The sequence below is a fragment of the Scleropages formosus genome, chromosome 8, assembly GCF_900964775.1.
Source record: "Scleropages formosus chromosome 8, fSclFor1.1, whole genome shotgun sequence".
In the NCBI taxonomy this organism is placed as follows: Eukaryota; Metazoa; Chordata; class Actinopteri; order Osteoglossiformes; family Osteoglossidae; genus Scleropages; species Scleropages formosus.
In genome coordinates this window covers 31,331,806-31,348,544 of record NC_041813.1, presented here as the reverse complement: position 1 = coordinate 31,348,544, position 16,739 = coordinate 31,331,806, and the positions used below count along the sequence as shown (strand labels likewise).

Genomic DNA, 16,739 nt, shown 5'->3' with positions numbered 1-16,739 from the left:
GGCACTGAGAGCAAACGGCAGCACCGCGTAATGACATGCTAATGACTTCCCTGGCGCTCCTTTCATCTCTGCTAACGCTAACTTGTTTGGAGATCTTCAGCCTACAGTACAGCACCATGAATTAATTAAGCCACTGCGCCGACGCCCCAGACGCTGCCCCTTTGATAGGTTCGCCGGACAATTGTTATTAACTATGGCAATTCCAGTATCGCAAGGCGCTGCTTCACTGTACTTTGGTGTACTGTACTTGAGGCCCTCAAAGCCAAACATTTCAGTGTGAGGATTGAAATGAGCCTTAGAAGATGTGATATGAATTAAATTAATATTGCTTGTATTACTAATTACTGATTCTGTGAAATATAGTCGTGCAACACGGAACTTTGGAAGCGAACAAAAATATGTCTCTCACTTCACTAATTTCTCCTTTGCCCTCCGTGTGTCTGAATTCATGTCATTAATCAAAATGTTGACTGTTTTATGTTTACAATATTTCCAGAAGGGAATATTATGCACTTAATTGAAATTCTTTTTTAAAACCCTTTACTACCTGCACAGTTTTTCTCCTGCACACAAAAGAGACTGGAGAAAACTGCAGCAAGTAAGAAGTTGAATGTATTGTGAACGTTTTTTAACGGTGTAGTTTTAAGTACAACTACAAGGGGTGGGATTCGAACCCCCAGCCTTTCCTGTGCAAAGTCTCCAATAGCGAAGACTATGTCAGCTGCTGTCATTCTCGTAAGGTCGGTCTGTTTTCTGTTAGCCGTCTTGTCCTGCCATATGCCAGTAGTCACCATATGTTTTTATTGCAATGCACTTCCTTATTTAATATTTAATATTTTTTCCATACCCTCCGAAGGTGTCATCATCACATTATCGCTTGTTTGGGGCGTGGGAAGTTACCGTGCCGGGTCCGACAAACCGCGCGCAGGCCACTACGCTCCTCTTCTTTTGCAGAATACGGGGCTGTCCGTGGGTGTGTGCTTCTGGCAGCTGGAAGCTGCTACCTCCCAACATGCAAAGCGGGTGATTAACGGACTCCTGTCCGTCCCCGTGGGCCGAATGCTGTTCTGCCGGGCTAAGCCCTTTCTGTCGGACAGCTCGCGTTTCTGTTCGGAGCGGTCGGCAGCCAGGAAAGTGACCGACGGTTAATGGCCAACGGGGTGAAGTCATACCAAGGTGCGGGGGCGGGGTCGGGGCTGTGGTTTGGAGCGACAAAGGGATTCTCCTCCTCGCCCCACTGCATCGCAACGTGACAGGAAGAGCCAACCTACCTCTTCATCACACTCCCTCCCCCTGCACCCCCTCCTACACATCTCCTCGGGAACAACACGCTCACGCAAGTATATTCCGGAAAATGGATAAAATGGCCCATGTTTTCAGAGTCCCAGAACACCTCCTTTTACCGCCACATAGTGGGATGTAATTTTATAATCCGTTTATCAGCGGGAAGACATAGCTGTCTATTTCCTCTTTTGTTTTGAATTTTTAATTGTTTTAAACACAGTGAATTGAACAAAGTGTAATTTCACATCCACGGGATTCATGTTTATTTCATGCCATTTACTAGCACAGCAGATTTCTGCTGATTTATTTGTGTCTCATTTACCTCTGAAACATAAGGTCGGAGAGAGAAGATTCTGTTTGCGCTTGGTGTGTTGTTTCTTCCCCCTGTGGAGAGCAACACGTCTGAAAGAGATGACAACCAAAATCCCCGTGTATGATATAATACTTCCCACGTCACCTGTTCCGCGGGGGAGACGCAGCGCTGACAGCAAACGCCCAAATTCTTTATTTAAATGTGCGGAGAAGGCTCGGTCTGCGTGTCCACAGCAGCATCTTCGTTTGTCCGTTTACATAACTTACCGTGTTGGTGCTTCCGGGTGCTTCCGGAAGGAGCCGTCTGAGGACACGTCCACAGCGGGAGGGCTGAGGTGCGACCCCCCTGAAAGAACAAGTGTGATTCGCCACCCTCTGAGGTCCACGAACCCAAACCCCGACCCAGCCCACCCAGTGGGGGCAGGAGTTGGAGTGGAGGGTCCCCATTGCTCTGGTCCCTCCATCTGCACAAGGTCCCATCTGTCTCGATAATTACTGCCATGTACACAGAGCCGCACGGTACCCGGTGTGAGAAACTGGGGCGCAGGGGGATCTGCAGATCAGCAGCAGCACGGCCCATTTCTGGCCAAAATTGCTTGTCGGACATGTTGTGTGATATACAGTGCTGCTTGAGAGTGTATGAACCACATAGGGATGGTCAGTATTCCTGCACAAAATATTAAAATAAACATGTATAAAATCTAAATCTTAAATCTTAAAATAGGTTTATAAAATGAATAAATGACTATGATTTACACACCTGACTCTACTTACCTACTTGGTTTAATTAATACAACTTGGGCTTCGCTCATTTTTGCACCTGCATTATTTGCGTGTTTCTACTACACACACGGTTTCCTCTAAAGCAACGTATGGAATTGGGCATTACACACATATCAGGTCACGTGAGAAACACCGATTTTCATTAAATAGCAATTTTGCGGTAAAACTAAGGGGCACAAGGGCTTCACATACTTTCAAACAGCTCTGTATCTCAGAAATGCAAATGACCTGTTTATGAACTGAATTTCTTGCAGTGGGTCTTCATATGCTCTCCATGTTTTCTGCGGATGGATCCTCGATGTCCGTTTGGGGTTTGTGTACCATGTGGGATTTGTTGTGCCACATTATGACTGTGGCAGCTTGCAACGGCCATACATTGTTAGTCAGTTAGTTGGTTTGTTTGTACTCAATATTTTGCATAGAGATTAGCAAGTAGGTTTTTGTTCCAGTTCCCTACTGCAGGGGTGACCATCTAGGGTCCAGGAAGCTGCAGTCCTGTGGGACTTTGAAAAAATTATTCGGTTAGCATTAGACTGGCACCTGCAGCACTGCCTGCAGTGACATCCTAGTAATTGTCTCTGCAAAGGTAAATAGAAAGGGAGTAAACACCAGGGAGCACCAGGACAGGAAGCGAGGTTGGGTTAGGCCGCTTCTGTAGACGAAAGCAATGCTGCACCTGAGCTGGTCTTTACGGCAACCCTATAACAACCTTCCTTTGGTTTCTTAAAGACAGCTTTTCTTTCCTTTATTCATGATGTTTTGTTGGGTCTAAGTATCCCTCGCAGGTGATTTCACATTTCCTCAGTAAGTTTCTCTTTTTTAATCTTAAGTATTTCCTAGCAGTTATGAGGTTTCAGTTGGTGTTAATCATCATTAATTTTTTCAGAGGTAATGGGCACATTGAGTAGGCTGTGCCACCCAAAGAAATTCAGCTCCTTTTCCCCAAACGAGCACCCTTTTCCCTCCTCCTTTTTTTATTGCAATTTTTCCGCTAGTTTCTCCTGTCCGTGGCTCGTAGGGCAGCCACGGTGCCGTGAGAGCCATAAATAATTCACGCGGGCGAAAAGGAGAGACTCAGCTGTATTTCTCGCTGCTTCGCGGCTATCTCAGCGTTCTGAGGACTCCGTTCTGGAAAGCCACCTATTTGTATGCTCCTCAGCCACGCACCTCCACGGTGTGACCACGGTGGATTTTCCTTCCTTATCGTTGCCGGGGAAACATGAAAATAAACCTGTGGAGCCGTTGAGTAAATTCAGTAAATCGGTCGGTAATTGTATCAGTCCAGGTGCTGCGAAGCCCAGTTAAGAAGAGCCGTGGTCATCAAATTAGTTTTGATGCGGTTAAGGGCCTGGCCCATTGTAGAGGTAACGCCATTTGGGGAATGCAGAAAGCTGAGCTGAACGGAGAGAAGAAAAAACACAGAAAAACACAAGCAGAATGCCGCCACATCAACTTAGGAGCAAAACTCGGACTGTAGGGCTGCTTGCACCTCGTTTTGGCCATATCTCCAAAGTCCGTTTTACTACTCATTGACAGCGAGCAAAGCTTAACAGGAGCATCTTTCAGTTTACTGCGTTTGCTTCTATGAAAACCTTGGATGTCACCTACAACAAAGGAAAATTCTTTGTAAACACCGTGGAAGAGAGTTATGTCAAGGTAGTTCCGCACTCACATTCTGGTTAGGTGCTCTTTACTGCCACCTGTTGGCTCTGAGTGTGAACACAGGTCACGGTCGGACGCCAACAAACGCTACGTTTAGGAAATAGACGAGCGCAGAAAGAATGTCTGAAAAAAGAAGCAATGTTCGTGTCTTCAGAAGTTTGTAACATGACTGCTCGTGACCACACCAGAGCAAGTGCTCAAAGGGAAGTTAAAATCAAATTGCACCCAGCACATATTTTCCCAAACCTTGGAATAATTGTGGTGTTTTGAAAAATTGCAGCTATGAAAAGAAGCGCATAAAACCATAGCGGAGTAAAATGTCCATTAGACTGTGACATTGATTGTACAGGTGAACGTTTGTCCGCTGCAGACAGTTTCATGTGACCCCATCCCCTCTTACATTCCTGAAGACCGCACGCTTTTTTATTTTATTTTATTATATTTTATTTTATTTTAGCTGAAGCTTTGCAGACTCCACCTGGTGAGAGAATCCTTCTTGGAACATGCACAGCAATGAAAATGAAAATAACACCTCCACAGCATGGATTTAATAATATTAGACAAAGAACTTAGGAGTAAAGGTGAAAAAGGAAAATGTTATTATCCTTGCTGTTAATGACACTGCTTGTCAAGAAGCCTTCTGTAAATGAATAAAAACAAATAAATAATAAAATGAACCCACGTGTGATTTTGAAATACTCAGGTGTGGGGTTTTAAAGAGGCTGTGATAACCCCACTTTCGAATCCAGCTCGTGTCAGCTTGCAAATCACTGCGGGTAGCAGAGCTGCGAAAACGCAAGAGGAAGATGAAAATATGTGCATATGCATTTTTAAAACCGAGGCCACTTTGATAATTTAAGTTAGCTGTTGTCAGCCAGACGTGCATAACCCTCAATTAAATATTGATTATTTAACCCAAAGAAATAATTTCTTTAATCATCTTAATGTGTCTTCGAGATACCGGCAGGCACGGGGACTTTGCTGCCCCACTCTACAGATTTTTTTTAAAACTCTACTTTTTTAAAGGCTCTATTACACGAGGCCTGAATGCACTTCTTCATATTACAGTTCAATGAATTATGAATTATGAATTATCACATCCCCCTGGTTTAGGTGAACGGTCTTTCTGGAAGCGTCTGCTAGCTGGGCATCTTGGCACGGTGTGAGGAGTTGCTCCCATTACAGCGTTTCCTTCATTTAGCTGACATTTCGTGGGGAGGCTGAGCAGCGAAAATGAGCGAGGCATCAATAATGCATGATTATTTTTTCTTTTTTATTTATTTTTTTCCTTCCCACTTAAAGAGTTTGCTTTCAGGTGGATGTCATCGTCAAGACAGTTTGTTTTTCCTAGGCTAATGTCTAATAGTAATAGGCCGGTGTTTTCGCTCGTGGTTTCTGCTTCACTTTGAAACTTTGCTCTCCATTTAGCTTCTTCCTCCCAGTCCTCCTTACCTCCTTACCTCCTTACCCTTTGGTGCGTAGTCAGCTTCCGGACCTGAGCACATCTGTGGATTTTTTCCCCCGAGTGCTTTCACTCTTCTTCGCGACACTTTTCGCGGACTTGTTCTTGAAGATACAAAAGATACATTTGCCACTTTACTCTTTTTTCAGGCCGAGCCGACAGAGGGCAGTAAAGAGCAGTCAAACTGAATGCGGCCCCAGAGCGCGTTCGTTCAACTCGCTTCCGTGGTGTTTACGGCCCCTGATCGGCAGCGGGTTTCTGGACACGCGCGTTTATGCCATGGGATCGATGAGTGAATAGTTTGTGCGGAGGAAAGAATTTCATTTTTAGTCCTTTTAAATCAGTTTCAACTTTAATCGTTGTGGCTCGGAGTTCAAAGAAATATGTGACGACGATGCTGCAAAGACGCGCTACAAAGTAACATACATGATCATTGATAGGCTGCGTTAATAGTTACGTACTGCAGTAGTTTGCGGCCGGGCATGTTGTTTACGGAGGGGTGAGCAGATGAACTTGAACTTGAAGAGATAAAAAATTATAGTGTCTCCCTCTCTCTCTCTCTGTTATTGAAGCTTTTATTCATTCATTCATTGTGAGCCGAGCGACTCGGCTTTGGGCGGTCCGACCACTTTGTGTCCATCTAGCGCCACCGCCCCAACACAAAACACACACTGAGGAAGGCAGAGTGGTCGGGACGGATTGAGGCAGGAGGAGTCGCGGGTTTGCCAGCCTGCGTGCGGGAGGGAGGGAGAGAGAGAGAGACACAGACTCAGACTCAGAGAGAGAGAGAGAGCGCGAGCGCATGCATGCGCCTTCCCCTGGCCGCGCGGACGCTCCACTCTAGCAGAATGCAGCATCCCGTGTCGGGTGGGACGTGCGTGGCCGTGCCCGGCGTGGACATGTGTCCGCAGCTCTCCTGTGCCTTGACGTTCATGTACCTGCAGCAGGTGAGTGCGAGAGCGCCTCGGGGCGGCGTGCGCGTGTGACGTGACGGTGTGTGTTTGTTTCTCTTCGTGCCACGCGCACGCATTCATTGTGTTTGTGCGCGTTCGCGTGTTTACGGCGTGTCTCGAGCGGAACCGTGCTGCCGATGATGATGATGATGATGATGATGATGATGATCCTGAATGATGCTGCTGGTGTCGTCGATCATGCTGGCCCCCGTCCGCGTGCGCGCCGCGACCTCAAACTGTACGAATTCGAATTGTGTGTAAATAAACGCAATGAATGAATAGCAGCCGGCGTAAAGCTGAAGGCTCCGCTTACTTAAAATATTACGTGCTTCTCCTATTACCTTGTCTTATTGTGACCGACGAGTAATCGTGCAATGATGCATGTCATATGCATACTTGATACAACAGAGCAGAGGCTCTCGCTGACTTCCATCTGTTAAACTTTGTCAAAAATATTTGCTTGGCTGAATTCATTGTGACATAAGGATGGCAGAAAACACACATGATCATCGATGAGATACACTGACTGATACTTACGTGTTATGAAACATGTCTTACGCTGCAGCGCTCATTTAGAGCGAACTGGTGTCCCTGATCACGTCGGACCTCACGCCTGCGTGCCAGAGTCAGAGTGTGTGAGAGCGCGTACAACACACACTACCGGGGTGATCACGTTCAGCGAATGAATTACAAGAGGTCACATTTAACAGCTCGGTTCTTGTGCCGTCACCTCGGTTCGGCGGAAGTCCGGTATGACCGTGAGCCCGAAGGGATCCGCTGGGGGTCTCCCGGGGAGTTGAGAGAGTTCAGTACTCAGAGCCCCGAAAGAACACTGGTGACTGAAGGACCGCCCTCAGTCCTTCGAAGGGACATCATCACGTCTCGTAACTTTCCCCATTTTATTATGTTATATCCTCTCGTTGCCGCGTTTGCTACGCGTGCTGCAGCGACGGCGCTCGGCTATGGAGAAGGCCGTCCCGCGCGCGTCCCAGAAGGCCAAGCTGCTCTTCCGCCATCCGTACGCTTGGAGCATTCTTGGGTCCGGAACCCGCCCCTCACGAGCCGCGCGGTGCGTTAACACACGCAAGCACCCACCGCGGTTGTATGTAGCGCATGGGGGGAATCTGGGTCTCGACTGCTATATTTAGTTGAGAGGGAGGGCATGTTGAATGAAGCTGAGCATGCAGGTGCCCCACGATACAACACGTTTCTCTTGCCTTGTGATGCGTGCGTGCGAACACGCGCGCTCACGCATTCGCACACAGAGCTTTGCATCCTTGCAGGATGCAGAAGACGCTCTGAGATGAGCCGTGACCCAAGCGCAGATTCCTTTGCAAAGAAATCTCGTATTGCAGGGGCGTGGATTGAGGGGGGCCTTATCAATACTCCCTTATCAATAGGTTCTAATGGCTTTTTGATTGATGTGTCAGTCAGCAGCGCTACACACACAAGCAAGCCCTGGAATTTCGTATCGATCCCCCTCTTAAGTAGGTTGCGTATTTACAGCCTTCAGAGGGGGGCGATGATTCGGGTGCCTTAAAAGCGTGACGCTCCCGTCTCGGGTCACCGAGAGGCGCTGTGCTCGGCGAGGCCCGCCTCCAAACATTAAAATGATGGGATGTGTTGCGTTACTGCAGACAGCGGCACGTGTTTCCAGACAAAGGCCCCACATGCCTGATCAGGGAGAGGGAACTCGGTAAAGGGAAATTAAATCAGCCAGTGCACCTGCCCACATTTTTATTGTTTGTTTTATCCACACGAGAACGCCGTTCCGTTTATGATACAAGAGCGGAAAAAAGCGTGCGGTTCACTTTGCTGTGTCGCAGAGCACCATCCATCTAGCTATCAAGCTACTTAGTGGCCTTATTCTATTTTTTTGGAGTTCCTTTTTTTGGCGCCGTGACACGGCAGCGCGTTCGAGTGGCCCAGAAGCTTCAGCATGTAATATGATTTATGTGCATGCCTCCCTTTGATCTAATTTACTGCCACCGCCGTTTACCCCAAGCCACCGTGATGGCCCGCGTGTTATTGTGCCGACAGTTGTTTGATTCGTGTGATTGAATTATTGGATGTAGCAGTTGTGTGCCGGCTGATTCAATCTGCCCGGCGGACTTCTGGGTGTCGCGACCAGCCGTCTTCGCTACCTGGTCAACATGGGAGCGTTCCTTTTTTTTTTTTTCTTTTTCCCCCCCAACAAAAATATTTTTTGGCTGTTTTCTTCTTTAATAAGGATCAATGTCATGAAATCACATGCTTTTGTGTAAAACATGCAAACACTGACTCAACTTCGCCACACAACTGTAGCTTGAAGTCTGTTTATAAATCCAAAATCACTTTTGTCACTAAGTCACAATCAGTGGAAGTTTAATAATAGATATGGTTCAATGTATACCCTGCTTAGGTTCTTTAAGATTCTTAGATTTAGCCATGATAAATAAAAGTATTTCAAGATATTTCAGTATTTTTATTCAACGCACATTGAAATTAAAACTGATTAGAAATGACTGAAAATACACGTCTCCACAAACAATGCCGATCATTGATGGATTCTTCCCGTAAACACGGGCAGCGTTCCTCGTCTTTTTATTGATCACAAGTAGCTGTAAACACCGTGGAAGAGAGTTAAATTAAGGGGGTCCCACATTCCTCTTTGGGGACACCGTGCTGCTAATTATCGGAACGGCAGGTGAAAAGCATGATTTCGCTCCACTACGGACAAATGTTGAAAAACGAAAGTGCAATTAAAAATTAATAAAAGAATACGTATGTTTCTTTGAAAATTCACGACCCCGCCATTTGTAATCCGAGTCGCTAGTATACACTGTACCGTATGCTATAACCCTTCCGGCTGACTCAACCTCTCGACCTATTCCCGTGCAGCAGTCGGTATGTTGCTGGTTCTATGCACACCCCATCCTGGCATGAGTGACCGTGCAGTGTGTTCATGTGCTGCAGAGCATACCCTGCATTCTTTTCCTTCACAGGTCTTCTCTTTCGACTTCCCGTTTTGGTTGTGTCCTTAATATTGATGTTGTTGTTATTATTTTCCTCATTTCCAGGTTCGGCTTATTACTCTAACGCTTTCAGAATCGTTCTTAAGATCGCTGCTCTCGGTTGATGCCAAGATATCAAAATCGGCTCATTTCACCAGTAGCTGCTGCGCACGTAAGGATCCGCTGTGGTACTGGTCCTTTCTGATAAGATCGCAGCAGCAAATGCTATGACGCTTTCAAGGACCTGGGTTTATGATCAGAATGTTGCATGTTCAAGTCCCAAGAGGCTCAAGGACATAGGGCACCACCTGAAAGGCAGCAGCGAGTGTGCTATTCACGCTGGAGAAAGGAGTCTGTGGAGATAAGAGACAAGCTTTTATGTGTAATTTTGGCAGAATCTTTCCTTATTTTCTCCTTTTATCCCAATTTTATTGCATTTGCAAAAAGATAAAACGTGTAGTTTTTTCTCGGATTTGCTTTTTATTAGGCCTCTTCCTCGTTCTTCCTTAATTGGCTCATTCGAGAGCTTCTCTTTTCTTTTCCTCTCCGCTCTGTGTTTGTGTTTGTGTGAACGCTAATTTACGGCTGCGGAGAGGCGCATACGCGGGCGGGAGGTGATAGATGTATGGAAAAGAAGGGCGGGGCGCAGGCGTCCCCGCAATATTGCACCATCTGTACACTTTTCCGTGGGCATGTGTTCCACTTTGTGCGCGAGAGAAACCATTAGTCTCTCGCGTTTGGAATGCGCGCCGTGTTTTGCAGCCCTTGCCGTTCCCGGGCTCGTCGAGTCCGGCCGAAGCGCCAGTCTTTAACAAATGCAGTCTTTTTTTAAAAAGAGAGAGATTTTTTTTTTAAATGTATCGATGGCATACAATCATTTAAGAGATTAGTATGAAAGCACAATTTGGGAGAATTGTATAATCTTGTACAGATGTTTTTGGGCTGAAAGATGCTCCGTGTCCAGCTGCAATATGCACTGTGTGCTCTTGTTCTCTTCCACAAATCCAGTTCACAGTCGCCATGAAGTTAATGTGGCCGTTTATGCGCTGTTGGGCCGATGCAACGCATGAGAGCGTCCTTTAATTACCCTTAACGCACATTTCCCCGTCAATAATAATGGCAACAAAGACCCCAGCAAAGACGATGGTAAATAAATGTATGCGTATGGCACTCGGAGAAAAGAATAAGACCGAGTCTGAGGTTGCGTGAAGAACTGTCCTCCGCCTCCTGGCCGACTCGCACGATGCTGTGACGTGTGAATTGGTGAAGAAGCGGCTCTTTTTTTAAAAGGTGGATTTATTCAGTCAACCATCATGCTACTTAAGTCCTGTCGATGACTTGTCCCGACATTTTCGCGTTTGACAAATATAGCATCGTCGTCTTACGCGGCCGTGCCGAAATCCCCTTTGACATTTCCGCGCGGCAGATCACCGTCGAGTCGGCGCTGCCGGACTCGTCTCTGCTGTCGGGAGTTCCGCTCGGGTCGCGGATGGAGAGGTGCCGGAAGGGCGAGCCTCCTCCTCTTAGGCCTCTCGTACGCGTTTGTCTCCCCGACTGGAGAAAGTACAAGAGACAGCAAGAAGGCATAATTAGCGCACGCATTCCTCTTAAAACGGTCTTGCGGTAATTACCAGCTGCTCCTGGTTCCCCTGCTCCTGCGTTCAACAAACCCTGAATAATGACCTCGGCTTCACTCTTGTGGGAGATGCACAGTAAAGCGCTGATTTATTGAGCTGCAGTTCTCCCATCCAGCAAGTTAGCAATGGAGTGCAGATAAAAAAAGATAAAAACATTAGCGATAATACAGTTTTTGCTAGAGGGTGGCTGCATGTTGTTATATAACATATTGCGCTGTATATTCTTCATCATCTGCATTCCTGTTGGAGCGGAACGCTAACGTTGAGGTTCGGCACTTGCTTCCAGATGTTTGCTCCTCGGTAGCTGATGCTTCTTCCCCATCATATATCTAAAGCACCACCCTTGCATGTACTGAAACTAGTGTCACCTTTTGCCCTTCTGGTCAGCAGATCTGTGATTTACTCTGCTAACTTGGCCAGTAACAGTAATGAAGTTAAATGACCACAGCAGCATAAGAACATCCTGTCCATAAAGCACATCTCTCTCTGGAATGTAGTAATTCAGTATTACTGGTAATAATTTGGTAGATCTGTCCCACAGTTTGTTCTGTTGCTCATAAGAACTAGGCCGCCTGACTAATTTCATGCCAAGACAAGATTATGACTGTGTCTCCATATTTGCATCTGGTTATTTTTTTCATCTCTTTCTGTCACAGTTGTACTTGTGATATGTTTCAGATCAGATTTTTTAGTAGTTCGGTCCAGGTGCTTAAATCACAGTGGAGCAGCCGGGACTTGCTCTGTTACTTGGGTGCCCAAAAGGCAGCCGTACGACACAGGCATGTGTGCAGCTAAGTGTCACTCCATGTCAGCCTCCCTTTTCCTTGAACGCGTGCCTTTCTGCCCGTCGTCAACCCGTTCCAGATTAAAGCTTCTGTGGAGGAGGAGAAAAAGGATGTTGGGTTTGTTAAGGGATGCGCTCACATCCTGGGTTGCCTCGCGAGAGGGATGCAGTGATAGGACCGTGCCCTCTCCACACATCATCATTAAGTCCACTGTCCTGCTGGAAACACCCCTTCCAAGTCACTCAAACCAAGTCATGCGTCCCTCAAAAGTTATCTTGAAAGCCCAGCATGTTTTGATCGATAGCGGCTTCGCTTCCAGAGGCCGACGTGATCTTATCCCCCCCTCCGTATTCGGCAGGAAGCCCGAACATCTGCTGAAGGATGGGCGACATTACTAGGACATGCCGCTCACTGTTTTTTTTTTTTTTTTTTTTTTTTCCCCCCCTCTACTTCTTTTTCTTTTTTCACAGCTCACATGTGCCCTTAAGCAGTTGGTATAAGCCCCCTTATCGCAGCCAGATGAATATTTCATCACAGATGGAGGGGCTGATCGCTGATTTGGAGAGAGATCACGCGTGTCCTCGCTTCGCCCTGCCTGTGGCTCCGATAAGGGGAATCAAAGCGATTACTCGTGCGGAAGCGGCGACCGGGCCGGAGCGGTGCCCGGCCCTGGATGGCTTTCAGGCGGTACGTTAAAAGGGGTGGCCAAAGTGCGCACCCACGGAGGAGAAACGGTGCCGAGTTGGCCGTGCCGCAGCAGCACGGGCCGCGATCTTACCTTTGATCCGTTCCGATTTGCACTTTCCTCTCCCCGTACAGTCGTAATGTGGCCACCTGACTCCGGTAATGATAGGTGGCTGGACGCGAATGGTTGCGCGTGTCTCCCTCTGGTCCAATAACAGCACCTTCTGATGTCCTGTGGTCCCTCTTGCAGGACTTGGACTATTGCCATTGTCTCAGCCTTGTCCTCAAAGCTCAGTCAGACATCTTGGCCAGACGTCTCGCTCGACCCTTCACATCTTTTGCAGCTGCGTTCCGCATCCTCTTGGCTAACGTGTGGCTTAATGTAGCTCGGTCTCTTCACGCATGAATTATATTAATGGATTTGTTCTGAAAGGCAATTGTTTGTGTTTGCATCCCACACAGAACTGAAGCCAGTGATTGATTTTGTATGAGACATCTGTGTGCTTTAGATCCATAGGTAGTCACAGTTTTTTTTTTCAGTGTTACTGCTAAGCAGAACTGTTTCCATGCTTAACATACTGCACTGTGGCCTTTTCACATCCACTATGGTTACACTGACTAAACAAGTCAGACCTTGTTGGTTTGTGTGAAAATTCCAGTGTCCTTCCAGCAGGAATCCTCTCTGTTTTGACTGCAGGCTGGTTGAGGTTTGCTGAGATGTTGACTGCCGCAATATGGCGAACTTCCAAGCGCCGAGTCAGAGGTGGAGTCTGCGGCGCCGTCCCGCTTCGCTTCAAAGCATGTAGCTCTTTAATATTAGATGTACTCCCAATTAGCATAGCCCATCCGCCGCTGTAGCGCAGGCGCTCGCCTTGTCCGCCATGCTTGCTTCTCGGCACTTTCCGTGATTTTTAGTTATTATTACTTTGCGGCGGAAAGAGGCGGGGCTCCGGGGTGGGCCAGAGTGGGCTTTCTGGGGGGGCATCAAGCGTGCAGAATGATAGAGTATGTTTCGCAGCAACCAATCGGAGCGCCGAAATCCCCGCAGCGCGGCCTTTTGAGCCAACGCAGCACATTCGGCTCCAGCGCATCGCAGTATTAATGATTTATATGCTTCTGCAGCGCTCGCTCCCTCGCCTGCTCGCTCGCCCGCTCACGGGGGCCCAGCCTCTCCATAAAAGAGCCTCACCGGCGGGCCTCGGGCTCAGCTGCGTTATCCTGCACGCCGCATACTGTGGACATCCATCATTAAGATAATATGTATTAAAAAAACCCATACAATTCATCTCCACATGAGCAGATGTTGAAATGACATCGCAGCTTTATTTTTTTAAATATATTTTCTCGAATTTTCACAAGAAACTGGGAAAATAAATCAGCAAAGCGAAACACCTCATTTTAGCGTCCGAAGTGATTTAAAGCGTGTTAATCACATGACCAGACCCCCCTGTTAATGCAGTCATGCAAGGATGAGCTGTTCATATAAAAATAGCAACTAAAAACAAGAATACGTGGCCTGCACACATCTAACTTGGACTGGCGGAGCTTATGCAGCTCATGCAGGAAGCCCCAGCAGACAGCGAGCACAATGAGCTGCTGCGGCGTTGCGCCATCCGTGACCCGTCGCTGTAAGAGCAGCGCATCGCACCGGCGCTACGAAGAGGATGACGGAAACACTGCGGCACTCGTGCCAATTAACCCCTCGACCGCGCCGGGCAAATATTTGCTTCGCGACGTAAGATTAATATACCCAGGCAGCAGGTTAAATGCGAAAACACATGAGGGCGTTCTGAAGAGATAAAATTGATCCCCTGCGCTCTGCGCGGCCTCACACTGATGCCGATGCCGATAGACGCTCTTTATCGCAGAGCCCTTCTCAGATTCGCCACTTCAACAAGCACCGCCGCGCAGTGAAATATTACCTAAAATGCTACACGTAGCAAATAACCTCCCTGGTGTCCATGGCAACTAATTTCGTAATCCTTCTGCGAACGAAGGCGGGATTGAGGATTCGACCTGCTATTCTCGCCGCTCCGATCTCGCCATCCTCACCGACGGGTTTGCGGACGTGTCTTTTGTTCTTGGGCGCGGCTAAAAAAAGAGACTCGACCCGGACTCGCGCCGTGCCGGGATCCGTCCGAGACAGGTTGCGTGACTCTTTCATTCCTGCTTGCTGTCGGTTTTGTTGTGAAAAAACCGTGATTGTCACCGAAAGCCTGAAAACAGTCCAGCGACAGAACTGCCAAGTACAGTTATATATAACAGCAAACAGCAAATTCATACATGCAACGTATCCCTTTGGACACAAAACCAAAAGTGTCAAACCCGCTCTTGCAACAGAAAATGTGTAATTGATCCAAAAAGATCGTAGGTGAAGGTGGCATGTGCCCTTTGAGCAAATGTTCTTGAAATATTTGGCACGGTGATCAGATATCAGTTAATCCAGCTCTTGCTTTTACGTCCAGCGTATTTGGGGGACTGGAATTTGATGGTAGTTTGCAGTGGTTTGAAAGTGGAAGCGGTTAACCGAAGCACAATGTTGTGTTTTCCACGCAAGGGAGAGGGTTAAAAATCGTGATAGGCTGCGGCGTGGGAGCCGGGTGGACGCGCGGGGCCGAGGAGGGGCCGAGGAGGGGCCGATGGTTCGACGCCGACTGCTCAGATTTTAATACCCAGCCGTTCGTTTCGGCGAATTGCAAACAAATTGGGTTGTTAATGGGGGGGAGGGAGGTTTGCTGGGACGGGCCAGCACCGTTTTGATCGCTACAGCAAATTAATTCCACCGAGAGGGAAACGGGAGCCGGCGCTTAGCTTGTCCTATTAAGGAAAGAAAATAGAATTGGATTTTCTCAACCATGTTGCAGGAGAACTCCCTTCGGTGACCTAATCGCGGGGTTCTGGGCCCCTGCGCTGCGAGGAAAGCGAATGCGTCTGCGGCAAGCTCGCCGCGGCAGCCGCCTCCGCCGTCTCCGCACCCAACCCTGACGACGACGTCTGCCTTTTTGGAAGTTCCCCTTAAACGGTCGCGGGAGGCCCGGGAACCTTGACACGTTTCACCGCAGTACATTTACGGTGTTTTGGCCGTTGTGAAACGCACTTCACCGCGGTGGCTGAAAGCGACTCCTTCTCAAAATCCCAAGTGCGTCCAACTATTTGCAGGCAGAAGGGGAAGATGAATCGGGATGCGGAAGGGAATTCAGACATAAAGCACATCTTAGACTCCAGACGCGTCGAGCACTTCTGCATCCATTACACGGACTCGTACCATTTTAAAATGTTTTTAAAAAAATACAGGTTCATTTTCCCATTAGGGGCCCTTTTGTATCGCGCACATTGGTGCTGCTTAGCCTTCTGGACTTGTGTAACATACAGGAGGAGGACAAGGATAAAACGGAGCTGAACACACACTGCCTTTCTCCATGCTGCAGAAAGGCGTAAGCAGAGAAGATGTTTAGGTTCGCCAACGTGTGATCGCTGCTGCACCTTGTCTGCTCCTTAGCAAATCGCACAGTCGGTGTTTTATCGAAAGGATTTGCGATTATTTTTGTTTGCGTGGTCCTTCATACCTCTTATTATTTCTTTAATCAGCTGGAGAGGGTGTGACAGGCAGGTGAAGGAGCAACAGTCTATTGGGGGGGGTGCAGCTGTGTCATTGTGCCCCATGTTTACTAAGCACGCCGACGGCTTATTGAGTGCCGTGCGGGTGGGGCCGAACAATGCGTCCGCAGCAGCTGGACCGCAGGGGCAGGAGCAGCACACAAACTAAGGCCTCGTGCCACACCCCAGCGGTGCACGTTTACCTTTAATGGCACGCGCGTTATGACCGGCTAAGTCGTTGGAGTGACGCCGTGATCCGGGCATGTGTGATGTGTGTGACAGAAATACACAACAGACACCAGTGAACATCAGTGCTGGACATCGCACGGTAGTCCACTGTCCCCTAGGTGAGACTATGAAGGGGCAGTTATGGCTCAGGTCCCACTTAGCCCTTGAACTATATATTTACTCCAGTTAGCACTGATGAATTATAAAGGTGTCCTTAGGTGAGCACCTGTGAGATGTGTACTGACCTCAGCACAGACATTGCTCATTCAGCTGTTGCAATGACTGATGTACTAAATAATCCACAATGTTCTTTTTCTAATTGTTTAATTACTGAAAACGTTGCTGTGGAGTGGAACGGG

At 47.9% G+C, this 16,739-nt stretch overlaps 1 protein-coding gene across 13 annotated transcripts in view; it reads left to right on the top strand.

The window, feature by feature from the left end:
• rbfox1 (RNA binding fox-1 homolog 1) overlaps positions 1–16,739 on the top strand; it is a 193,518-nt gene that overhangs the window by 89,050 nt on the left and 87,729 nt on the right. Inside the window, exon 1 of one of the 13 annotated variants that reach the window (XM_029254068.1) lies at positions 6,317–6,450. The exons of the other annotated variants lie outside the window; for them this stretch is intronic. Within the exon in view, the coding sequence (XP_029109901.1) occupies positions 6,352–6,450 (99 nt within the window). The 5' untranslated portion in view covers positions 6,317–6,351. Of the gene's footprint in view, positions 1–6,316; positions 6,451–16,739 lie in introns of those variants that run through there. 13 annotated transcript variants of the gene reach the window in all.